General features: G+C 41.8%; 2 protein-coding genes across 3 annotated transcripts; one reads left to right on the top strand and one right to left on the bottom strand.

The window, feature by feature from the left end:
• The first annotated feature begins 4,532 nt into the window (after positions 1-4,532).
• Positions 4,533-19,013, top strand: LOC130195044 (potassium/sodium hyperpolarization-activated cyclic nucleotide-gated channel 3-like). The gene is made up of 8 exons (XM_056416292.1): positions 4,533-5,182; positions 9,146-9,569; positions 10,230-10,391; positions 11,350-11,568; positions 13,201-13,347; positions 14,006-14,246; positions 15,218-15,382; positions 15,777-19,013. The coding sequence occupies exons 1-8, from the start codon at positions 4,533-4,535 to the stop codon at positions 17,294-17,296; spliced, it is 3,528 nt and encodes a 1,175-aa protein (XP_056272267.1). The 3' UTR covers positions 17,297-19,013.
• Positions 19,014-19,902: 889 nt separating this feature from the next.
• LOC130195859 (pyruvate kinase PKM-like) lies at positions 19,903-27,155 on the bottom strand. Of its 2 annotated transcripts, none has more exons than XM_056417592.1 (11): positions 27,099-27,155; positions 25,654-25,832; positions 25,473-25,564; positions 24,150-24,281; positions 23,826-24,012; positions 23,437-23,707; positions 23,195-23,345; positions 22,955-23,107; positions 22,083-22,249; positions 20,628-20,809; positions 19,903-20,494 (listed from the first exon to the last, which is right to left on the bottom strand). In XM_056417592.1, exons 2-11 carry the CDS (start codon positions 25,802-25,804, stop codon positions 20,388-20,390), a joined length of 1,593 nt encoding a protein of 530 aa, XP_056273567.1. In that variant the 5' UTR covers positions 25,805-25,832; positions 27,099-27,155; the 3' UTR covers positions 19,903-20,387. The 2 variants fall into 2 exon arrangements, with proteins under 2 accessions (XP_056273567.1, XP_056273566.1); XM_056417591.1 differs by lacking the exon at positions 27,099-27,155 and adding an exon at positions 25,997-26,823.
• Positions 27,156-27,462: the final 307 nt, after the last annotated feature.

The following is a 27,462-nucleotide window of genomic DNA, read 5'->3' as shown; positions in this document are numbered from 1 at the left end:
GTGTGTCTGTTGAGTTGTAGTTGTTGTAGAGCACAGGAGACATTCAGTTGAACCATCAGCGATGCAAACAGGCCGTCCCATCAGGATGCAGGAACATTTGAGTATGTGGAGGACAGCGCCCTCTAGTGAGCGTTTGAGTTGATGGCATGATGGTGGACTACATCAGGGCAACACGTTCTTATGAAATGCACAACAGCTACAGTTCATCGGCAATGAACATCTTCTATCTCAGGCTGCCTCCAACAATGCTTATTAAATATGTATATACAAAAGGAAAATTACACAAGTCCTTTTTAAATTCTAGCCAAGGATGAAAAATATGAAAACGCACATTGAAGTAAACTTGGGCTCATTTACATTTCTGTTTTTTCTTCTGATTCATTAGCATTGATTCCAAAAATTAAACCAGAACCCCTCAGGTCAAGAGCACTTTATTTAAGCACACACAATGTTGTACTTCTCTTATGATTTCCAAATGTATAAACTTTGGATTCGATGTGAAAAGATGAAACGTGCACTACCAGCACCCAGGGTTACACTCTAGGGATGAAGTTGTCATTCTTAGGATTATTACTTAAAATCCTGACTGAGCCTGAAGTGATGGACACACTTACAAATCATCAACACTATCATATGTGTGATGATTAGTGCAGGTTATGAATATTTGTCCTAATCTATCAATGGCAACTGAGATGAGGAGCCTCCGGGCTCGCACCACCAGACTGTCAGACAGCTCCATCACCAGGCAGTCAGGAGGCTGAACTCTCCCCACTCTCCCACTCCTCCGCCTTTAGACTTTTACACTCTGATGTCAAATGCTGCTAAAAACTACATGTCCGACTGCTGCTAAAATACAGACGCAAAGTCTTTTTATATAGTTCTTAATTTATAGAATATATGTTGTCTAAATGTTATTTGTTGTTGTTGACTTTGCACTTTATTACCTTATCACTTTTTATTACTATTATTCACTTCATGTCAGACAAAAAGAGACAAAAATACTTTCAATTTGGAAAATTAACGATAAAGATGACTTTGACTTTGACTTTTGATACATTTGCAATTTAGAACACCAGGCAGGAGCAGGATGGTTACTTCCTAATTCGGAGCAGTTTTTCCATTTCAATGTTTGGCAATAACAGCAACACTATAACTCAATTTATCAGGATCAGATTACCAATCAGCTCCACCTATATGCCTAAAGCGGTTTAAAACAGTCTTGTTATATATCATACTTTAATAAAGGGGTTGATTCAACTTCATGCTTAGTTTGGAGTCTGATGCTGGTAAATCGTTTGGTGCATGTTTATAATAGCACTCTCTTATATGATGACATTATAAATGGGTTGGACACAATATTTCTGATATATTTTAGTATAGTTTTAGCCTGGTGTAAAGAACTGACTGAGTGTACGTTTCTCTTGTGTTATTCTCAAACAGTATAGGGGGAGCACATTCAACACATATCAAATTGCAGCCGCACAGCAAAGAGAGGCGCTATTTTATTGTGGCTGCTGTCTGGAAACAGTCGCCAGGTCTCATTGTTGGGCTTTCATCAACATTTAGAACTATTGTAGAGTAATGTAATATAGTAATGTGTTTTTCATACCTTTTTTAACTGGTCATTTATTTGTCTGGATGTGATTCACATGATGTAATGATGACCTTGATTAATATGTCAGTGGGATTCAAAAGAACAGTCCATTTATAGAGCAAAGGAACATCTGTGACTTTTCGACCCCCCCCCCCCAAAAAACGAACATGATTTTTGCCAAAAAATGATTTGTTGAGTCTACTTAAAAATATTCTCTCCGTTCATGTTTTACAACATAACCAAACATCTACAATATTACAACATCATAATCAGTTCTTAGATGCACCAAACATTGTGAGGACTATTACCATTCACCACCTGGTTTAGTGTTTCCTATTTGATATGTATTGAAGACATATCTCATGAAATAATTCAAACTTCACTTGTAGGTCATGACAAAAAAAGCATGGAACACAATGAGTAAATGTGTAAAATTACCCCTCGCCACAAATGTAAAAAGGAAAAAATCCTACACCTGCTATTGTGTTTGACTGCATTGGTTTTATGTCGGTAATAAACTGATAATTGTGCCTGCAAACATATGGAGCCTTATAACTACTAAGGCATAGAGTGTGAACTGGTGGTGGTTCATGAACAGGAGACTGACGGCTTGAAGCGCTGACGCCAAGGCTCAGATTGTTTGGAGCTCTGGAATCATTTCCGAAGAGAAAGACGATTACATTCTTGAAATAAAAAAGGAAAAATCACCTTTTCTCTATTGTATTCTATTCAAGCCATTTGACAAAACCCATGTTATGTGACCAGTGATGAAAACAAATAAAATAGGTGAAAGAAAAACTATCTATATACAGTAGAAGACTCTCGACCTGCGTACATTACTATTTATATTAGTTTATCACTGCATCATGAGGAATTAATAAAGCAGAAAATAAACTTCACTTCCCCCTCCCGACTGGTATGAGGCCATGCATATAATACTGATTGTATTGAAGCATACAAGAGTAATGCAACGAGCTGTCAACAAAACTTTCACCAAATGAAATTGCAGTATTTTTCTTTGCAGTATATCATCTCTTTTCTGTACCAGTAAAAATGTCTTCTTCATAAAAATGAAACACTGCAGACACTGAGCGTATTAATGCATCTGCCATAATAAAGTGAGTTGGCCAAACAGGTTGTACCTCGATGTATCAACATCACACTAAGTAATAAAGGTTGAAACAAATCCCCCATTAACAAGAAAAGTATTGGACATTATTCACATTATAACTGGACCTTGAGTCTGAAATAAAAGTTGTAGGTTTAAAAGTTGATTGGAATATGTGAATGGCAATGTGGACACAATCATTTCTTCAGTTTATTTGAGATGTCAGCCCATGTGGGCCACCGACAATAAAACATGTTCTCTGTACAGTAGGTCACTGGAGAAAGGCAGTTTATTGGCAGGTCAAGTACATTTTTGTTATAAAACCCGATATTACTAATGTTCCTCGATGGGCACAGGGTGCCCTGATTCACAAAAGGAAAAACTCCCCACTAAAACCTGTTTCAAAAAAGTACATGACTTTGATTTCAAGTAGTTACATCACTGGTTTACTATCTGTCAGCAGTGCCTGATGCTTGGTAAATGGTTTCAAACTGTAGAGTTGTGGACTTCATGGGATCCGAACCCAGAACCTCTCAAACCCTGACTGAGACTCATAACCTTATGGACCAACCAACCACGTTGGTTAAATTCATACGATTGTCTTTCGCTTTGTTTTAACCCTTGTGTTGCCTTAGGGTCATTTTGACCCGAATCTGCACCCTCCCCCCGCCTTTGGGTCATTTTGACCCGATTCAATGTTTCACCCTCCTGTTACCTTTATATTTACTAACATATTTTACCCTTTGGGTTCAATTTGACGCCAGCAATTAAAACCTCCAGAAAATTATTAGAATTAATATTGTTTTCCAAGTTTAAGTGTGAGGCACTTTATGTTTGTTTGTTGACTACCGAAAGAACACCGACATTAAACATTGAATGGGGTCAAATTAATCCTAAGGCGGGGGGAGGGTGTAATATTGATTCGGGTCAAAATGACACTAAGGCAACACAAGGGTTAAGAAATTATCTTTTGTTGAGCTTGGTTTTATTTTATACACTTTTCATTCATTCATGTGCTTCATGAAACATACACTTCTATCAAAACCTCCAATAATGTCCAGACCGGATGAGTTGTTATCAATGTGACTGAAAAGATGAGGTTAATAGACTCTTACACCTTTATTTCAACACTATAGCCTGATAGCAGTCTGAGACTATTGAGCATGCACTTATATCGCAATGTGTCTTAAAAGCTAAACAACCGACTACCCATTGCTCTTATACATTATTATAAGTATCCTATAGTAGCATCCCGTCGCTTTCCCTCAGCAAGTGAACTATCAACTCCAAGGATGCGATCCTTGGATCATCCTCCAGCTGTCCTGGGCGGGGGCGTGAGGGTGTATACCACTCAGGGGGTGGATCAGTGATGTCAGCGCTCTTTGGGACGCCGGTGTGCTGGCTGCGTGCACACGCCTGTCATCATCACCTCGCGCTGACAGAGATCTCCTATATTTTGGGGAGGTGGAGATCATGCTTTGTCATTGAGCAACTCAGCAGCAGCTTTCTCTCCCACTCCGGCGGCACGTCCGACGCTCAGCATGCTGCATCCTGATGCGCTCCCGTCTGCACGCTGTGGGTTCACCTGGAGCTGCATGTGTGCCGCGTTCACGTGACCTTCGGATTGAAGCGGCCGCGGACATCGTTGACGCAATCTCAATGTTTGAACCGGGGCAGAGAAGAGACACGTCCCAAGTGTCCAATAAGATACAACGTGCCCTGCGGATGCGCCGTCACTGTTTGCCTCCAGTGGCACCCTTACGAGATTCATGATTCATCCCTCTGTTTCCACGGGCTTTCCTTAGAGCGCATCTCTTCTCCTTCTTCAACATGGAAAGATTTCAGTCTTCCATGCGCAAACGGCTGTACAGCTTGCCGCAAAACATTGGGCAAAAAGCCTTCGTGATTGACGAAGGAGACCACGGCGACAAGGACACTAAGAGGGAAAGTATTCGGCTAAAACATTTGTCCTCCGCGTCTCCTGCAAGCAGTTGCAAGAGTATTGAGGAGGCCAGGAGCGAAGACTTGGAGAGGGAGGTGACTGTGAAGACCAACTTGAATGGGGACTGCCGCGTATTTCGGGGCAGCATCTCTTCCATCACCGGGCGGCATCCTCCCGGGTCCGATCCCGCGGAGCAGCAGCGCCTCATCCCCGAGGCGGGTGTCCGGGAGAGTTACCCCGGTGAGCGCAGCCTCGGGGCCCCGCAGCGAGCAACGGGTGGTCTGAGTGGCGCAGCCGGGCACAGCTCTGTGTTTGACCAGTCAAGTTTTATTAAGTTGGAGGGCACCGAGCAAATCATACCTGAGGACGAGCGGCTGTACCAAGCCGGCTTCATGCACCGGCAGTTTGGGGCGATGCTCCAACCGGGAGTCAACAAGTTCTCCCTGCGGATGCTGGGCAGTGAGAGGGCCGTGGAGCACGAGAGGGAGCGAGTGAAGTCCGCCGGCTTCTGGATAATCCATCCGTACAGTGATTTTAGGTAATTTGTGTGCTGAAAACCTTTCTTTACAGAAACAGGCGTGTCTTAAAAGGAAGAAAGAAAAGAAAAGTGCAGCAGCGATCCTGTCGATACAAGTTTATGTAAACAGATTAGAACAGCCACATCTTGATGAGACATAAAATACCATTATAAGGTCACTATTAACGTAATATGATAGACACACACACTCATCCCCTTTACACATGAGTCTAAAAATATATATTTAATCACTGTGATGATGTTATAATGTTATGATAATCAGGCGTGTGAGCCTGTGCAGAATAGATATCATAAACTAAATGTGCCCCGGTCGGCGATCCATACACACCTTAAATAGATAAATGGCTTCATTTCTGAAAATGATCCATTTCTAAAAACTTAACCACTTGCCATAACATCTGGTGGATCGTAAAGGAGTCTTATTAGCACAATGACAGTCAAATTATACCAAACAGATATAAATCAACCTTTTTGTCTGGCCAATGTTTGTGTGCATGATTTCAATCCCACAGGTATCATCTTTATGATAATCTGACAAACCAATTGTCCCCAATTATACATTTAATTTGTGCCTCAAACTAAGCCAACATGTGTTCTCTAATTGAACACGCTGTGCCGTGCCATGCAAACATGCATGTTCCACATCCCATGAACGCTGCATGCAAACCAGCATTGTGTTCATCAGCGCCAGCCATCAAGGGATTTGCATGACATTTAACCTTGAGGGTCACTGTCATCATATTTCCACTGGCCAGTTGTATGCCGATGTGTGTCACTGCAGGGCTTTTTTCCCACTCATCTGAATTACACTTTTTTGTTGTTGATCATTTTCCAAGGGCAGTGGATTACAGAGAGTGCAGCAGGGGCTTGGAAATGGGGTAATCAAAAGGGTAATATGACCATTTGAGATATTAGAAGCACACATCAGTGGAGATTATTACCTAATGGAGCAGAGATGCTGTGCACGGGGAGGCACACACACACACGCAAAACATTGAACAGACAGAGAGGTCGAAATGAAAATGATGTTGAGAGCAATCAGGACATCCAGCTGTTACATGTGCATGAGTTGTCATTACTTTAAGCTCAGTTTGGGCCACACTTTGAGCAGGAGCGGGGTTCTGGGCCTCCAAAGGAGGACACTTCATCCTATAGTTTCCATTTGAAGTTACCGGTAATCTTAAAGGTTATGTTGGTCTCTTAGGCTTCTGAGAAGCTGTTAAATCCAATCCTAAAAACAGCCATCTCCACTCACTGTTTCCATGACCACTGTGCATTAGCTTAGCAAACCAATGTACCCTCTCCTTGTATCTTTTATAAACAGTCAGTGTTGTTCATTGCATAAGTAACTGCTGTCTTTTAGTAAAGCATTTCCGTGGACACAGCAGCAGACACACTGAACTGGCACACTGCGTAAATATGGTTAATATGATTGCTGGTGGGCCTGAGCCACAGTTCAGGTGTGTGTTAAGCCACTGAGCTGCATGCAGACTGTTGTGCTTCAGCTGTGCTCTGGCATCAAGAGATAAGTATCTATAGTACAAATGTGATCCTTTCTTCAGCTGTCCTGATTGATCTAAGCTCCTTTCACCATTTTAAGCCTTTTTGTGTTCACTTTGCTTGTAACTCCCCTCTCTTTGTGCTCTTGTGCTCTTTTACATAGTTGCACTCTGACCCAAATAGTGCAAGATTCTTTCTCGACCAGTAGAGGTCTTGAGAACCCATATCTGTCAGCTTTATTTTGACGGCAACCCCAGATTACATCAGTATGATCTTTGTGGCCTGAATGCTGTGTGCACAGGCAGCCGATAACACACTCAGCAAACTGAAAGGGTCTGCACGGACAGTAATGCACTGTCCCCTGCAGACATTATTATTATTTTTGGTCCAGCTGTTCCAGGGTTCTGCAGAATAGTGACGTGTGCACAGCGGTAATGCTAACTACTCAACATCTGGCTGATGGGAGATGACTTCCGGAGATGATATGGATTCTCAGGAGATAACGGTGGATTTAGCGAGAGAGGGGAAGTGCAATTAGGACCAGTGTGTCGCCACAGAGACGGGCAGATGAAGAGAGGAACGCACATGCTTTGTTTGGCAGAGAACAACAGAAAGCTGATAAGAACAAATGACCACCATGTCCTCAGTGGTTCCCTCTTTTTGTGACGTTCTCCTGTGAAGCTTTGGTGTGATGTTGGAGGCCTCCTGGAATCTCATTTGAGCCCAGAAAATGTCACATTGACCACATTGACAGGAACACAGATAAGCTCCCTGTGGTGCTCAACATCCATGGACATCAGAATGTTGCACACTACTCACATTTAGTCAAATGCTTTTCTCTCTGTCACTCTTGAACTGACATTTTTACTTATTCCTGTGGACAAGATGGTGAGGCGTTTGTCCAATTTTAAGAGTGTTGCATTCCCTCCTCTTGACTCTTCTGACTCTTTTTTTCTTGATTTAAGTTGAGTTGTTTGGTCTCTGAAATGCGAAGAACAAATATATTTCCTAAAGCCCAAAATGACATCCTCAAATGTCTTGTTTTGTCCATTTAAAGATCGCAACGGTATTCAGTTTACCATCACAGAGGAAAATATTCACGATTATGACGCTGGAAACAGAGAACGTGGACTTTTTCTTCTTTGAAAATAGTTAAACAGATTAATCGTTCGGCAATTAATATCGTGGTTGACAACAAATTGATTGCCGCTGTAGCTCAGCTCATACAGTGTGCCCCCCACCCCCCGACACCATTCGTGCTGACCCAGTCGATGTGTCAGGCTCCTGCTGGTTCGATCAGCGGTTAATAAGGTCTCTGAAATGGATCAGACATGCAATCACATGCATGCGTGCTTTCTTGTCTCACATATTTACCCTGGAGATTGTAATTGGTAAACAAACCGCTCTGCATATCTTGGCTTTGGTTGGTTGCTGACGTCGTCCTCTGTTCTACAGCAGCTACTGCAATGAGCATTTGAAAGCAGTCTAGAGAGATACTTAATAAAGACATCTGACAACAACAAATATCAAGGTAGTAAACAGAGTAATTGAAAAAGCTAGATGTTGTGCTGTTGGCAAATAATTGCCATGTTTGAAGCTATGAATTAAAATAAAATTTTTTTTTAATGCAATTTGGTAACTTAACTATGAACAACAACTAAATACAGCCTCTTTTTTCCAGCATTTCCAGATGAAATGGAGCACTCTGCGGCTGCTACTTGAGGATTAAGTTAGTTGTGAAAATCAAAATTTCCTCATGAGCAATTCAGATGAATCAATAACCCATTTTCCTCTCCATCCCTGCGTCCAGAAACACAGTATTAGTATGAATGAGTTTGTTTTCTTGTGTTGTTAATGTGTTTGCTCAAACTATATTTGTTTGCAATTTTGTGTGGTCAACAATCTAGATCTACTTAAATCTACTGGTTCAGTATTAGACCTTTAGTTGCTTATAGATTTATTCCTATTTGAAGTTTCTACATGTCCAGAATTGCTTTGAATATGCAGCACATACTTAGTATGCGCACACACACACACGCACACACACACACACACACACACACACACATTCAGTCTTCTGTGTAAACCGAATGGCAGCCATTGATATAATTGATCCCATTTCATAATCTGTTCCATTGTCATCCAGGATTTTTCTACCATTTGACTCTTTACAAACCGAAAGGTTTTTCACCCACTGATTATGAATTCATCCTTTTGTCAGTAATATCTATAAACATTTAGAAAATTCCCCATTTTTATTTGCCTAAAATGTAGAATTTGTTATGCTCTAATCTCTGGCAAATGCCAAAAAATAATTTATTCATCCACACATAAAACATTAAACTTCAAAAAGTCGGAGTGGGCTGAGGTCTTCAGGTCTTCAGAATAGACACTTCAGTATCTAATCTGAAGACCTGACTGACCTCAGCCCGCTGTTATCTACAACGTGAGTTATGTCTGCAGGTTCTACTGGGATCTGACCATGCTGCTGCTGATGGTGGGGAACCTCATCATCATCCCTGTGGGCATCACCTTCTTCAAGGACGAGAACACGCCGCCCTGGATCGTTTTCAACGTGGTCTCAGACACCTTCTTCCTCATGGACCTGGTCCTCAACTTCCGCACGGGCATCGTCAAGGAGGACAACACGGAGATCATCCTGGACCCGCATCAGATTAAGATTAAATACCTAAAGACCTGGTTTGTGGTGGATTTCATCTCGTCCATACCTGTGGACTACATCTTTCTCATCGTGGAGACACGCATCGACTCAGACTTTTACAAGACAGCCCGAGCCCTGAGGATTGTCCGGTTCACCAAGATCCTCAGTCTGCTGCGGCTGCTGCGCCTCTCCAGACTCATCCGCTACATCCACCAGTGGGAAGAGGTAGATCCTGCACGGAAAGGCTCTCTGCAGCCTCACATGCACGACTATGCACCAGCTAATAGAGCGGCAACAGTTAGTCGGAATTAATCGGCAGCAATTTTGTTAATAATTTTAGTCATTGGTCAAGAAAAATGCCCCAAATTTTCAATTTAATTATCATTCAAAATTATTTTGTCGTCTAACTAAAGTGCTATAATCATCGTGAGGTTTCCCTTGAATTTAAAGATTTCTGCTAACTTGGAATCTCGTCTGGATTACTACAAATGTTTCCGATTTCAAGGAAAATGCATGATACTGTGTATTGTAAAAACAAATGCATAATTACATATCCTTTAAGCGGTAGAGTTCATTAGTTGGTTACCCTCTCAGGCTCACACACAACCAACTGATTTAATAACATCTTTTCTGGCATTATCTTTTTTATATAATTCCAATTGAGGCTGCACCCATAGGCCGTTAAAGTTGCTTGCAGATGGTTATGCAACACTGAAACAGCCTCTGGCGGTCTATAGAAGATTAAGACCATTGTGGTCTGATATGGGACCACTGCGTACATCAGCCCATAAAGCACCTCTTGTATATTTTAAATCCTCTGATTGCATGACAGAGAAGTGAAATTTGTCGTTTCAGTTTTATTAATGCTGATAATCTGCGTGACAGGTTTTCCATATGACCTATGACCTGGCCAGCGCCATGGTGCGCATCATGAACCTGATTGCTATGATGCTGCTGCTGTGTCACTGGGACGGCTGTCTGCAGTTCCTGGTTCCCATGCTGCAGGACTTCCCTCCTGACTGCTGGGTCACTAGAAACAAGATGGTGGTAAGCGGTCTAAGTAGTCGATGGGGACCTGCAAGAACACAAACCTTTTTACTTTAATTATCTGCTTGTTTTGCTGGTTTGAAGGTGGGTCTCAGCAAGAAAAAGAGTATGTCTCATGTTTCCACAATTCAAGAGTTAGCAACATATAAATTAAAATAATCTGATGTAACTGTGGGTCCTGTTTGGTTGCTGTTTATCAAACCAGATCACAGTCCAGATAAAGATCCTTTGAATGGTAAACTCAATACATATTATTTAATGTTATTTTTTTCTTAAGTACGTTAAGTAAGTTCCTTGAATACTTACGTTTTGAAACCCAGCCTTTAGTTGCTTAAAAACAACACACAAATATTTAAGCTTGTTTAATATATAGATTTCTTTCAAGGTAACTGTACATATTAAAGGGGTGTTGTATTGTGTGTATGGAGATGAAATGATTAAATATATCGATTTGTTAGAACATTTTATTCATCTTCTGTGTGAATCTTTTCTTTGTCATATATTACAGTAAACCAAAAAATCTAGATATTTAAGTGCATCTCTTTGGCCAGAGGGATTGTATATTTGTATATTTTCTTAATTTTCTTACATTTTGTAGACCACACAATTGATTAATTGAAAAAATAATGAATCGATAATGAAAATATTTATTAGTTGCATCATACTCATTATTTATACTTGTTTTATTCAGTAAATATTATATCATAGTTATATTGGTAGCTTAAATAGACCAAAGATTAAATCAGGATGGTAATGTCAGTGCAAAAGTCTGCATGTATTTTATTAGGTGTTGTTTTCTGAGAGTCTGAGCCCCAAAGCGAAGCGCTTCAAAGCCAACAAACCTGAGAAATGAAGCTGTCATCACCTCGATCTCAAACTGTGAATAGGCTCAGAGATTTACTGCAGCGTTATTGTTGTGGTGATAAACTTTCTCTTTTCTCCTCTGCGCCTCACGCAGAATGACACTTGGGGTCAGCAGTACTCCTACGCCCTGTTCAAGGCCATGAGCCACATGCTGTGCATCGGGTACGGCCTGTACCCCCCCATCGGCATGGCTGACGTGTGGCTCACCATCCTCAGCATGATTGTGGGCGCTACCTGCTTTGCCATATTTGTGGGGCATGCAACCGCACTCATTCAGTCTCTGGACTCCTCCAGGAGGCAGTACCAAGAAAAGGTCGGTGTTTGCTCTCTGCGGGGCGGATTTCTTTCAAAGAAAATCGACTTTCTTAGGAGTTGAAATTGGTTCTGGAAATATTTGTATTAAAGTACTTTGATGTACTTGTAAGCCACTTGATTATTTACATTTTATGCTACTATATACTTCCACTCCACTACATTTATATTACGGCTTTATTTACTTTTTTAAAACACGAGTCAGTGTATATGATCTTATGCATTATTAAACTACCGTAACAGTAAAACTTGTTTAAAATTAGCTTCACTCTTCCTCCTTACACCAGTAAAATCTGGTTTATACATTATTGCATCAATATTAATAATCCAATAATTTAATAAAGCAGTCAAACGAGACACATTTAGTTAGTGTTAGGGTTAGGGTTAGAGGGTTAGCGTTAGGGTTTAGGGTTAGCGTTAGGGTTAGGATCGAGAGGGTTAGCGTTAGGGTTAGGTTTAGGGTTAGCGGATTAGGGTTAGGGTTACCGGGTTAGGGTTAGGGATATGAATTTACTCATGAATCTCCCCGCGTTCGCCCGACGGCTCGGCAGTTGAATGGAGATCCAAGGAATGCACGGGCCGACACATGTATCTTAGTAATGCCAGGTCCGGTAGATCTTAAAACCCAGGATTAGGTTTTCAAATTGGTTGAGTTCAGGACTTAAAGTTAAGGCCTCTATCAGGGATAGTGACTGTACATAAAGAGAAATAGTTAAAGTCCGGGTTGAGGTCAGGCTTAGGCCCAAGGTAGGCTGTGTTCAAGGGGGCTAGTGTGACAGGACAGGAAGCAGAACTGAATGGGGGTTAAAAGGGGAAGTGGTTAAGGTTAAGTTTGGGTGTACATTACCTTATGTTGTAAGGGGAAGTGGTTAAGGTTAGGGTTAGGGTTAGGGTGAGTGGTTAAGGTTAGGGTTAGAGGGTTAGGGTTAGGGTGAGATCGAGAGGGATTCTTTTTGTATCTGCCGATACATTTTTGGGAAATCGTTACATATTATACCTTTAAATGATAAGAATAATCAGTTACATTGCGAATGACAAAGTATTTGTGTGGATACTTAACCCACTTGTCATATATCTTCAGGTATTTAAGGGAAAAAAGACCCGACAGACGGAAACTATAAATAGATGAGAAGGGATAGAACAACACATAAAAGTGATCACTGAAAGATAGATTGGAGCTGCTGTTGGGTATTTCTGAGAAACAGAGAGACATTGGGGAGAGTTAAAGAGCTAGTTGATAAAAGCTCAACAGCAACGTACAGCAGGACATAACTTACATAGATTGGGTACACGGGCCATTCGTGGTGCTTTGCTGCAAGAGTACGCCGCTGAAGGGCACGGTTAATGTTATTAGCTGCAGCCTGCAGAGCGCAACTGTATTTGTCAGTGGGCAGGTTTCACAGATGGCCCGACAGTTGACTGTTAACATAATGAGACACATTATAGTCCACCTCTGAGCCAACGCATCAATCACTTTTATAAATACATTCTGACTCGACTTTACATTTTCCCTGGCAGTTGTTTACATAAATACTTATTTAAGTGATATAATTTAAATATTAGTATTCGTATTATTGTTGTAATTATTATTATTCAAATTGTATTAAATGTAACCATTTTTTTTTGGGTGCAGTATAAGCAGGTGGAGCAGTACATGTCCTTCAACAAGCTCCCGGCCGACATGCGGCAGAGGATCCACGACTACTACGAACACCGTTATCAGGGCAAAATGTTTGACGAGGAAAACATTTTGAAGGAGCTGAACGAGCCACTGCGAGAGGTCAGAAGTCATCGCACTCATTTTTCTTGTTGTCTTGTTGATGATAATACAACAATGACATGTAATGTAATGTAATAATACTGCTGAGTCATCGTAATGTTGGCATCAACATGTAACACAACTAAGGAAAATATTGGTAACACTTTACTTTAACCTTCCCTATTTATAATTTATAAGCAGTATAAAACATAAATAAATGGTTTCTAACACAATGTGATGTAGATGTCAATATAAGTGTCAATTAAAGTATTCGTCAAAAACTACAATTCCTAAGATTTACTTAGAAACACTGCATTAACTCCAACTCCAAATGTCCTTATATCCACTTAAAACATGTATGACGTGTCTAGATACAGCTTTTAAATGTGCAAAAGATGGTTTAGTTTCAAGAAGTAAGCATTGTTCTAAACAGTTTCCAGTTAATTATCTATTTAATCTAATATGCCTCTCTTACTTAGCACGATGATGTTATTAGTCATGTAATCTGATTAGTCGTTGCTGGAGAATTTACGAGGACAGGGAACCTCATTAACGGAGCGCTAAGCCATTAAGCGCCCAGCTTTTATGATGATTTAAATGTACACATTTATTTATATTGCCATTTGTGATGCGAAGGCCTCGCCTTAATATCTAAAACACTGTTTGGTGTCTTCTGCAGGAGATCATCAACTTTAACTGTCGCAAACTGGTGGCCTCCATGCCTCTTTTCGCAAACGCCGATCCGAACTTTGTCACCTCCATGCTGACCAAACTGCACTTCGAGGTCTTCCAGCCGGGAGACTACATCATCAGAGAGGGGACCATCGGCAAGAAGATGTATTTCATCCAGCACGGCGTCGTCAGCGTCCTGACCAAGAGCAGCAACGACACCAAGCTGTCGGATGGCTCTTATTTTGGAGGTATTTTCTGCACACAGCCGGCTGTGTGCACTGCATGCCAATACATTCTGTCGCTGGCACTGAGTAAGCATGAATGTATGTAAAGGAGTGCTGATAGCGTGATTTGTTTTGATTTATTGTTCTCCGGCACTCAGCAGATTAACTTCCATGAATATTACAGTTAAAAAATTGTCCGCATCATCTCATTAAAAGGGCTCAGGACTAAGAGGAGCAGAGCGTTGTGATCTTTTATTCTATGTGGGGTTTTCCACATTGTTAACGCCATATTTAAAGCTGAAATCCAGAACTTTCAATATGTCGTCGCCCATGTTACATTGTCTCGTTGTCCATAACCTTCTGTGTAGAAAAGTGAAATTTCATCATAAAACTTCTACCAGGAAATATAAATATATAATTTGCTTGTAAGGCGGTGTGATCTGACAACCCAAGCAACCATATCTAACCATATTTTATGTTTAATGTTTTCACTTCGATACAACCTGAAGATATGATAATCACAAAACCAAAATATTGTGGCTTAAAGCTACTCAACAAAGCTGAACACACACACACACTGAGGGTAAAATGATAAATGAGGACTGACAATGTGTTTAAAAAAGAGCGTGCGAGACTCTGTGTGTGTTTTTGTGTCTATATGCTCTATATATCTGTCCTGAAAAATGTTTTTTTAAAGACAATTCTTTTTATTTTTCTGATCCACCTCGACAGATGAGGTCAGGACCAACTGTAAGCTGCAGAAATTGCATAAAGTGCTCCATCTGTGGGTTTCAGAGACATCGGCCTTTTCATGTTTTAACGTCTCGCATTAATAATTCCTTTGATGAATGGATTAAAAAAAATCTAAACGTGGCTGTAATATATCCCACAACATTAATTACCCATTAAAAAATAATCATTGGTGTTTCTGGCTTTCACTCAGCAGGATATGTTAAAAAAAATAAACAGTACAAATAATGAAACCTTCCCTGCAGAGATCTGCCTGCTCACCCGAGGCAGGAGGACCGCCAGCGTGCGAGCAGAAAACTACTGCCGGCTGTACTCGCTGTCTGTGGACAACTTCAACGAGGTGCTGGAGGAGTACCCCATGATGAGGAGGGCCTTCGAGACCGTGGCTCTCGACCGCCTGGACCGCATCGGTGAGTGCGTTTCATGTTTTACAGTTAAATATTATTATTTTATAAATTAGATCTTTTGCTTCGCTTTCTTTTTCTTCATATGCTACATTTAAAAACAAGGATAGTTTTGCGACTGTTTTGTGGATCATGTTGTGGACGTTTGGAGTATATACACAAACGTATAGAAATATTTCATGGTTTCTAATCTGTACCAAGCTTCAGATCCCACTCTCCGCATTGTACTGTAACACCTGTATCAGAACTGGACATCTATGTAAATTGGTTGCTTATATTGGACATTTTAAGTTTAAAGCCGCACGTCAATGATGTTGGGGAGTCCTCCTCATAATATGCAGCGTATGCTCTCATTAATGAAAAAGAAAATACATGACCTTGTTTGTTTTTTTCTGAACAGGGAAGAGGAACTCTGTTCTGCAGAATAAAGTCCAGCATCACCAAAGTTCTGGCACTTTAAACTTCCAAGAGAGCGAGATCATCCAAAGAATAGTGCAACACGACCGGGACATGGCCCAATGCACGCAGCAGATCCAGACCCGCCCACTGAGCCTCCACCCTCCCCCTGCTCCCCCGTCACCCATCCCGGTCATCTGGGCCGCACTGATTCAGGCCCCGCTTCAGGCTGCTGCTGCCACCACCCCGCTGGCTCTGGCCTTAGCCCACCACTCCCAGCTGCCTCGCATCCTCTTCCACCATCCTCTGGCACCAGGCTCCCTGAAGGACCCCACCGGCCATCCAAAGAAATTCCATGTTGGAGCGAACACGTCAAGTAGCTGTGGTTCAGGGCCCGGTTCTCCTGTCAGTTCCTACATAATCGGATCTGGGATTGAGACTCCCACATTGGCGTCGCTCAGAGCACGGCATCTCGCCGCTGGGCCCGTGTCCCCCACACTGACGTCTCAGCCCATCTTCACCAGCAGCCTGCAGCCTCTGAGCCCTCCGCCCTCGCACCATCTCCCATACCACCCTCCCCACTCTGGCATCGCCTCAGTCTTCCCCATCAGCCAGACCACTGTCTCCTACACCTGCTCTGCTCAGCTCCACCCTCAGCCCTTCCACGGTGCTATGACTACCCCACCACACCAGATAGGTTTCCTCCAGCAGGGGGCGACGGGTCGGCTAGCAGTGAGATTCCCAGCCCCCTCTGTCTCCACCATAATCCCTCTCATCGCCAGCTCTGTCGGCCCGATACTAAGCCAGCTGCAGCAGATGGAGTCCAGTCATGACAGAGCAGGCAGGACATCCAGTGGTCTGAACATCACACATTTTCCCTTCATCACCAGCACTCAGTCCTCCACTGGATTTATTCAGCCAGGGTCTGCAGTTGTAGCCGGGGCCGCAGCCTCCCTGGCGCAGCAAAGCCTTGCAGGTCTCCAGTCGGTTTTCCTCCCCAAGGTTCTGGCCGAGCACTCGGCCCTCGCCTCCCTGGCCCAGTATGGCTCCGCCGAAGCTTCGCCCTGCTACACGCCTCCAGTCCACAGTCCGAGGATACAGAGCCCTGTGACCGGAAGGACAGTTTACCACAGTGAGCTCCCCAGCTATGCGGGCTCTCGCAGCCCCTTTCAGACCTCATGCCCTGCCAGGGTGGCCTGTACCCTCAAAGAGAGGGCCGACTCCTCGGTGGATCTCTTTACCCAGGAAATAAAGACTATCTCAGGCTCTTACAGCTCTTTTTTTCCGTTGGCCATGAGCGGCTCCTCAGAAGGGGTAGCAGGGGCAACCAGCCCCTTCTCCTCCCCCATGTCTATAAGCAAACCCTACAGCCCAATCCGGGGTCAAGTTGCTCCTGTCGGTCGGACACATTCAGGGCCTGAACCTCAGAGCCAGTCCGTTGGTATTCACTGTTCCAGGGCTAGATCCCCTGCTGAGACCTTAGAGACCGAACACATGCAGTCCCAACTTCCATCTAACTTGTGAGGTTCAGACACACCCTCCTTTAATGCCTGAACAAAAGGGAAGTCCTTATTGACATTGTTTTAACCACTACTTTGTCAAATTCTAAAGTAGGAGGGTGTGTTACTTTAACCAGACTGGAGATATGTGGTTGAATTTTTAATCAGACTGAATGGATCGGGGATAATCATGGACAATGATGAATATTTTTTCTACAGGATATTGCATCTTTGAATATACAGTATATTGATAACATCAAAAAACCTATTGATGGGTATATATATAGCACGTCATGAAAATATGTATTGTTCTGTGTATTGTATTGAAACCACACTCTATTATCAAGTATTTCGTTTGAATTTGTTTTAAATTGTTCTGCCAATGTTGTGTAACCTTTTAGCGACACCCGTTTAGTTGGAAATTTGTCCACAGCTGTATCCAGTAATGATTGAAACCAAAAAGTATTTTCCTTATGTACTGTATGTCCTTTCCCACCACCGAGCGTGTTGTGTGAATGCAAAGTTACTACGAAATTAGCAGATAAAGAGACGGTGCACTTTGCTTGTTTCAGAGATCACCAAACGGAATGGTTTGATGACGCCGTATCTTCCAAGATAGCTCTTTAGCAATATTGCACGCTCAAATGGGGCACACAAAAACAGATCACACAAAGAAAAAAATGAAAAATGAATGTAATGTAATGTTTGTCTGTCTGAGTGGGAGAAGTGGAATTCATTTTTCAATGTGTTGAATTCGAGGGCGTTTACAGTGTTCTGTAGAGAACAGTAAGGTGCAACCGGTTTCAGAGACAACACATATTTCCGAGACGCACCACTGGTGCCAACTAACTCCAGTCTGACACTAACTTCGGTACAGAACATTTGTTGGTGTGCCATCAGCATAGTATGCAATAATCTGTGTTTTTTTATGGGTGTACAAAGTACTGTGAATAGAAGCACTTGCGTGACGTTCTGTTTTTAGTGAACAGATTAAATCAAGGGAATTCAATGGAATAAAAGCAATTGTGGATAATCAATCATCCTGAAACCAGCAACGCACTAAGACTGATCTGAATGTTTCTTGCACCAGTCAAAGGGCTCAAAACAGTTACTTGGACATGTGGTTAACGAGAAGCCCTGATGGGTCACATATTGCTGCATATTTACCTCTTTTATTTAACATTATTTGATTGTAATATTTGACATCTGTTGTTGATCAATTGCTGCTTTGTGACGCTATGCTAAATCAATAACACGCATATCACAGACTGCTTTTATAAAACCAGACTCTTTAATCCTTCTTCTTGTTAATACGTTCATGTGTTTAGATGAAACCTTTCTCTCTCTGTGTGGACCTGTTGCCTCAGAGAACTGTGAGCAGGTCCTGTCCAGTGGCTTTAGCTGCCTGGTTATTGAACCTGAGGTGTGCTGTGACTCTGACCCCCGAGTGAAGAGAGACACTATGAGTCACAGCCAATGGGCTGGATCTATTCCTCATCACTGTTCTCCTTCAACCCTGCACCACCACCTGCCAGAGACATCAGCTCTGGTTGAGTGTAAGGCTAGTTTGAGTGCATTCAAGTTGTGTAGGAAAGGAGGTGTTACTCATTCATCTATTGATCTATTTATTTCTCATTTTGCTGCCTTTCAACTAACATCTGAGAAATCCACCACCTATGTATGTTAGGCATTTTTTATTTTAGCTACTGAATTCAGTGCAATAAAATAACATGGTCAATGATGCTCGTTTTAGCTGTTGATTTCTTTTACAATAGCCGATCGTGGCATTTAAGGAGAATCTGATAAATCGCTGGTGAAGTGTCAGACTTTAAGACGGATTATGAATTGAAGACTGCATGATGCCGACATTCAAAATAGCCAGAATTGTAATCTGCCAGAATGATCTGTTATGTTGACGGGGTTGATAACTTCTGGATTAGTGAGTATTCAGTGCTACTGCAAGATTTGACTACAATTAAATTTATTAAGATTGTAAATTACTTGAGGTATTCATACTTTACTTGAGTATTTCCATTTTCAGCTACTTTATACTTCTGCTTTCTACTTGCTCTGCATTTATTTAATACCCTTTAGTTACTTTACAGATTCAGATTAAAATATAAAATATAATCAACTAAAATATAATATCATGGATAAGAACAAATGTTTAGTGAAATTTGCAATCTGCCTGGCAACAAAATTCCCCATATTTACTAGATTAAAGTGATGTACATTATTGCATCAATAATTCTAACTCATTAATATACATTGTTCAGAAATGAGACGTTTTACATATTACATTTTGTACTTTGGGTATACAGTATATCGATACTGAACATTTTGTAATTGTAATTCGGGATTAAATGTAATGGAGGACTTTTACTTTTAACAGAGTATCTTGGTATTGCAACTTTTTCTTCAGTAAACAGTATTTAATCTGACTTCTTCCACGATTATAGTCTGATGTTGTTTTTCCATTGAAGTATCTTCTGTCCATTGTTGCCTGTCATCTGCCTCATGACGTGAGGGATAAACATATTATTCACTGTACTTAGCATGAAAGTACTGAATGGAAAAAATAACTCTTCTTAGTTTAGTGTGACGATGATTATGAAAGGAAAGCAAACACAGTTGACCTCATAATTCCTTTTAATGGAGAGAAACCCACTGGATGACTTTGTCCAGCTGTCAGTTCAGCATGAAATACAGTAAAAGGCAATGGCGGTACATACTTATGTTTATCCCTTGATATATAAAGAACCAAAAAACAAGGACATGACTAAATATGTACTTTACAGTGAATGCAGAGAAACAGTGATTTCCACTCTGTTCACCAAACAGCATCGGCACAGACACGACAGAAGAGTTTCCGTTGAAAGGGTTTGAGCTCCGTCACTGGCAGCCGGACTCAGACAATAACTGTCACACATGGATACAGGAAACAAGGAGTCGCTGTCTGTGAACGACACCTTCAAAAGTCATTTGAAGGAGCGGCCTGGTTTTGATTTTCTGTTGGTGATGGAGACCGAGAGAAAAGAAAAGTCCAAAACGGGGAGGCAGGTTACGGGTTACAGGAGAGGGGCGGGGGAGCGGTGACTAATGTCCTCTGATGAAGTTCAAGGCACCAGCACAACTCTCATCGTGTTGGTGTAACCGGCACCTGGGCGCCAGCCAGTCACAACAATGGCAACATCTCCAGACTTGAAGAATTTGCGGTGCTTGCCTACAGATAGAGTAAAAAAGAGGTATTAGTGGAAAAATAAACATTCGATATAAAGTCATGTCAATGAACACATTTACCCCATACCTCATTACAATCCTCTAGTTTGAGAATAATTTAAACAAAAAACACTCACCAACTTCCAGGGCAAAGTTCACACGCAGGTCAACGTCCTCGGCCCAGACATCATTGGCAGGTTTGGTGTAGAGCACAGGGTAGATACCGCGGTACAGGTGGGCCTGGTGGGCGGTCTGGGCACAGCGAGTCACAGCGATGATGGGGGCCCGGGGCCTGTACCTCGACAGCATGTGAGCAGACCTGCAGGAAGTACAAGTTATTACAAAGACGTAGACCTGAAATCAACTTTAACCCCAATTCTAAAACTGGTAGTCAGTGGAAGCAAAACACAACATTGACATATCGCCTCTTAAGTTGATACGGTGAACTTTATTAACAATTCAGCAACATTCAGAAGCTACGTAGCAACATTAGCATACATTTGAAGTTGTGGTAACACTTTATAATAACTGCACACTATGAAGCATTTGTTAAGTATGAGTTTAACACTTAATTTCTCATTTATAAAGCATTGTTCCACACTTTATAAAGATGGATTCACCATTTGTAAATGAAGTATTATATAAAGCTTCATAGCGTGCAGTTATTCTAAAGTGTTAGCGTTTATATTAGTTTGTCTCTGTAATATTTGGTCATGTTAGAAGCAGCAGTGGCCTAGAGAAGTCTTTCTGGTCCCATGGCTCGGTAACACTTTATCATAATGGCACGCTATGAAGCATTATATAATGCTTCATTTACAAATGGTGAATTTATAAAGTGTGGAACAATGCTTTATTATTTTATTAATTATGTTTTTACTTATACTATTTTAACTAATGCTTCATAGCGAGCAGTTATTAGAAGTTGTGTTTGTGTTTAATTGTCCAATATTCACATTATCTTTCAACCCCTGAGTAAAATATCTGTCTCTTTATCTGATGAATGGTCAACTGTGTTGTTTAGTCTGTTTGCTGAGTGCTGAGCAGATGTGTATTGTGGGTTTTTATAGATTTTTTGCAGATGTAAACAATATGAGAGGAGAGGAAACGAACCAAAACAGAACAAATGCAGCAAAACAAGAAGCTGAAACAGGCTGTAATGCTCCTTTAAGCTGAGGTGAACAGTAGAGTTGGGTGGTAATGCTCTGTGCCATTCCTTTCACAAATAAGTAGCCACGTGATCCTTTGTGAATATGGAAATGTTAATTATAGCTGCTTTAATTATGCCATTATCATTAGGAAATCCACCCAGCGGACACTAACACGCCTTCTGTATCATGTGGTGTGTGGATGAGCTTTCAAGTAGAGAGGAATGAACAGGGAGTTAAAATTAACTTGTTAAATGTCAGGGGTCAGATTTCAAAAGTTCAGATTGTAAAAGTTGGCACACTTTATCTGAGCCAAGGGCTTGTGTTGGGGAGGGAGCGAAGGCGGAGACAGAAAGAGAGAGATGGTATAACGCATGTGTCGGATATTATGAGTCAGAGGTTGACGGAGGACATTTACAGGCGGACTTCTCCATTTTCAAGTCTCACCTGCCAGACTTGGTGAGCACGATGATGGCGCTGGCGCAGCACTTGAAGGAAGCTTCCACGGCACCGATAGCGGTGGTCTCCGTGGGGTCACGGGTCAGATGGGTGGTGCGACGCAGCTCCTCGAACATTTGCCTGTGGTACATGGCGGCCTCGGCTTCACGGGCAATCTGAACATGGGAAAATAAGAAAAAGGACAAATTACAGGCTGCAGTCACACGAGCCAGGAGTTACTTTGTAAAACCCCAGCTGGTACCAGTGATGTAAATTATACTTTTTATTCATTCTACATGGTTTAGAAACTTACAGTTTAAATTTACTATGTGGTATTTTAGTGAAACTAATTATATCAACGTGTTGGTGAATTATTTATTATTCATGATGTTGATCATGCACCTACAGCATATGGAACTCGTCGTCAGATGAGGATAATATATTATTAAAACGCACAGAGCACAGTTTTTCTATCAGCGGTCAACACCTGAATTACGCACTGAAATTAAAACGTTTATTTCTCTTTTAGGGTTGACAATTTGCTTCCGGTCTGCACAAAACATCTGCCTGTGTATATAAGGCCGAAGAGGACAACAGCCATCTGTTTTGGTAACTTTTGTCATTAAAAACATTGCTGTTTGCCAGCCAACTCTTTTGACATCGATGCCAGAGTTTCCCCGGAGCACGTGAACGCATCACAGGGCACAACAAGTGTTAGAGGGCTTTAATACTGCAGGTTTCTTACAGCCTCAAACACACAAACAGATGAGACACACACGTGCTTGGTACAATTTGTATGTAAAAAAATAAAGCTGATAAAACCATGCAAAAACAAAGGGCCTTTCATACTCAGGAATGGGGCCAGTCAGTGGTGCTCTTACCATGTGCTGTGTGCGCACGGCCTCCAGGGGATAGTCTCCCTTGGCGGTCTCACCACTCAGCATGATGCAGTCGTTGCCGTCCATCACGGCGTTGGCGACATCGCTTGCCTCGGCGCGAGTAGGGCGGGGTTTCTTGGTCATGCTCTCCAGCATCTGAGGAGGAACAAAAAGACTCTCTGATACACTTTCATTTTTTAAATGCTTTCAACAAAAAACGTTGTCACACCCGATGTCACCGACCTGTGTTGCACATATGATGGGCTTGCCGACCCTCATGCACCTGCCAGTCATCATCTTCTGCGCGATGAAGACCTTCTCTGTTGGGATTTCAATGCCCAGGTCTCCACGAGCAACCATGATGCCATCACTAACCTCCAGGATCTCATCGAATCTATCGGTCAAATTTTAAAAAACGGTTTCACAATTTTTCAAAGATTCTGATCTGTGCAGATTCAAGCGTGACCGTTTGGTAATGCCACCACCTGCGCACTCCCTCGTGGTTCTCCAGCTTGCTGATGATCTTGATGTCCTTGCCCTTCTCGCCCAGCACCTTCTTCACAGCCTGGACGTCAGCAGCCTTGCGGATGAAGGAAGCGAAAACCATGTCGACACCCTGCTGGACGCCGAACTCCAGGTCCTGAACGTCTTTCTCAGACACAGCGGGCAGGTCAACGGCAGCTCCGGGCAGGTTGACGCCCTTCTTGCTGCCCAGCACTCCACCGTTCTCAATGTTACACATCAGGTAGTCGTTGCCTGAGGACGCACGGAATGAAAAGACATTTCATTTCCACTACCACGCAGAAAGGTGAAATCTAAATCTGCATGGAAGCTAGACAAGAGGAATCAAACAGATGATTGTTTGTGTGCTTACCAACTTCTTTAACCACGAGGGAAATCAGACCGTCGTCAATGTAGATGTGGCTTCCAATCTGCACAACCTTGGTGATGTTCTTGTAGTCGAGCCACAGAACTTTCTCGTCACAATTCTCCATGAAATTGTTGTCGAGTGTGAGCTTGATGGTTTCATCCTTCTTGAGCTCAACCTCAGCAGTGCCACTCTAAAGAGAGAGAGAGAGAGAGAGAGAGCTTGTTTGTTCTCAGGATAAAAACCTCAGCATCAAACCTTCAAACAATTGTTTGTGAAATTAATCTGTAATGGCCTCATTGGAGCCGTGGTACTTTGGCAAAAACTCACGCCCTTGATAAGTCCAGTCCTGATTTCTGGTCCCTTGGTGTCCAGAGCGATGGCCACTGGTCTGTAGTCTGCCGATCCGGGTCCGAAGCTCTCCGCTGCCTCACGGATATTCTTGATGGTTTCAGCATGGTACTGCATGACGTGAGATGTTAAACATATGTTATCGCATTGAAAATCCCAATGAATCAAAAATAGCATAACAAAGGGGCCGAATTTACATCAGTGAACAAAGTCATAATACTTTGTTTTATTTAGGTTCCTAAAATGCAGATACAACAGGTGGGCACACTTGGGCGTGCAGTCACAAGGACGGCACGGTTACATAACTATAAGCAGAATATCTTGAATGACAACTGCAACACATGTTTAGCTCATCACACTTTTATTGGACACAAATAGTTGTCAGGGATTATATAAATAGTTTCCAAAATATCTGATGACAAATAATTGGATTTGATTTAATTAAAGCCGGGTGTTTGACGAATCAAATAAAAATCCAATACTTTTCATTTTCAAATTCATGTGATGGATGTGAAGAACTGCTACTATGTCTGCGTCAAGCTTTTAATTACTAAATGTTTTAATAAATGCAAAAACAATAAGTTGAGTGTCTAATCCGCACAATACCACTGTCCTCAGTCTATAATGAACGCCTCTCTGTGGTTTCGCTACGTGCTTTCCACTCGCACCGTTGCTGCAAGGCCAACTATTTATAGCTGAACTGACAACTGACACACCAATGAGTCTGAGGTCAGATCTATTTTCTCCTTCTCATAAAAATCGACTGCGATTTTCTGGAGTTCTGATTATAATTTTACTATTTTTCATTGATGAAAACTTGACCAAAGCACAGACAACTCAAAAGCAACTCTGAGAATTGAGCTGCACCAAAAAAAAAACAGCGTTTAACCTTTGAAAATCCAAATATCAACTGTGGGTGTTCATGCTACAGCTGAGGATTGATTGGAAGGCTCATCCACTCAGGTGACAGTGGAAAAGGTAAAGAGGCATGACTTTTAAAGGCGACGGGTCAGTAGTATAAGGTCGAAAAACAGTTGGCAGTGATGCAGTTGGCTCGCGAAATCTGAAGAACAACACAGACGCAGTACTGAAGGGGCAAGTACCAGCTGATAGATCACATTACAGCCACAGAAAGCTACCAGGCCAACGGAAATGTCACAGTGACGGCTGCAGCTGTAAAGGGGCAATCTACTCTGAATTACTTGCAGAGGGTAAAGAAGCTACTGCTGTTCCGCTCCGTCTGGGTTCAAACTCTAAAAAGCATGTTTTATATCTGCTGAATATTTCTCATCCTTGACCCACCTCGTGGGTGCCGTGAGAGAAGTTCATTCTTGCAATGTTCATCCCAGCCTTGATCATTTCCTTGGCCATTGCCACAGATCTGGAGGCAGGTCCTGCATCGAGACAGGTGAATCAAGACACGGTTTAAATATGATGTCCGTAAGATGCAATGAGAACAATCTTTGTCACGATTGAGTCTGACCGATTGTGCAGATGATGCCGGTGTTACGAGACACAGCGGGTTCAGAGTCGATGTCCAGCAGGCACATGTGCTCAAGCATAGTGTCCGCCATGGCAGCATGCATCTGCTGGGTGTGAATGATGGAAGAGCTCATATCCTTTGACTTCGACATGACTGAATCTGTGTCTGCAGGAAACGTCCTGTGGAGACAGAGGAGGAAACATGTGATGATCGATACTGATGACCTATGGTGACTCAAAACGCGCCTGAAAAACAAGACCTAGTAATAGAAGCTACATTAACGTCATCAATTATCACATAAATATCAGCACACACATATTGATTTGAATAGCTGAATGCACACTTGTATGAAGGTGTGTGACCTCTGTGGAGTGACTGAGCAGCCTGTGTAAAGAGTGAGAACAACAGTCTGCGCTGCCTGACTGTGCGTTCCCACATTCCAGCGCTAGTTTATATGCAGCTGAAGAAGACGAGCTGGTCACTTGATAGAGGCTAAAGGTAAATTACACACACAGAAAAACAACTGGTGAAAGGTGAAAAGCATCAAAGTTATCAGGATTCAGATTACATTCAACTATAATAGAGGTATGCAACATGCATGACACGTGTGTGTTGTCAGTCAGGACATGGACACATGGTGCGTGTTGTAGGGAATCCATCCCTGCCCCCAGCATTGACTGAAAATAACACAGGCAGCTGAGAGCAATTATGGACTTTAACATATCCTAAAAAAAAACATCACGAAAATGACCACGTTCATTAGTAAATGAAAAGAAAAAGTATTATTGTATGAATATACGCTAAACAAAACCAAAGCCACCTCACAGTATTTGGCACTAATGCCACCTCCAAAAGCTGTGTGTAAAAAAGATAATAATAACAATAAGAAGAAGAAGAAGAATACATGTGTTGTAATAAATTACAGGGTCACAGGTCATACTTGCTACATAGCTGCTATTCATTAAGAAAGAAAGGTTTGAAGATACATGCAGTTTGACGAGAAACAAATATATTTAGCGTACATAAGCAAAGCAGAGATGTACCAGAACAAGATACTTATAAAATACATACAATATGGGATTTTTACCCTTGTACAAATTGCATAAAGAAACTGTGAGTGCAAACCAGTGCTCTCTCCTCATATTACAGATCAAAGTTACATTTCGTTTCACATTTATTATTTGTAGTATTATTTAAATGATAAGGCATAATAACTTCAAATATATTCAAAAGAAAGAAAGAAGAAAAAGTGTAATCAATAATTCAAATGAGTTCGAATTGTTCTAGTTTGTTTTGTCTTTAGTTTTTTTAAAGAGATAATTATCATTCGATATAGATTAAATCAAAACTATATTTCTACTAATTTTAAAATCTCCTCTCTACTCCCTCATAAAATATATATATATACATGTTTCTAACATATAGACACACTTGTTGCTACTCACCTACTGCGTGAACTTTGCAGTGATCAAGACGCCACTGGTTCTGCTGCAGCGACAGGTTTTATTCGCCCCATTAACCGGAACTACTTTCCTGTGCAAACGACACCCCGTGACTCAGGATATAGGGCACGAGAGTTAATCTACCATTTACCATTTTAACTTCGCGATGAACGTGTGATTTTTATACATAAGTCGTTTTTTAATACCTCAATAAAAACACAATGTCAAATTTCCAGAAAAAAATCACAGAAGTAAAATTACTGTGGGAGGATACATCGCAGGTGCGTGTGTTGTTCGCCGGACCGTTAACCAAACTCTCCGCCGGTGTCAAAGTTGATGACCCAGACTCATGTTCCGGGTCATCAAC

The sequence above is a fragment of the Pseudoliparis swirei genome, chromosome 6, assembly GCF_029220125.1.
Source record: "Pseudoliparis swirei isolate HS2019 ecotype Mariana Trench chromosome 6, NWPU_hadal_v1, whole genome shotgun sequence".
In the NCBI taxonomy this organism is placed as follows: domain Eukaryota; kingdom Metazoa; phylum Chordata; class Actinopteri; order Perciformes; family Liparidae; genus Pseudoliparis; species Pseudoliparis swirei.
This window is presented reverse-complemented; position numbering and strand designations above follow the sequence as displayed.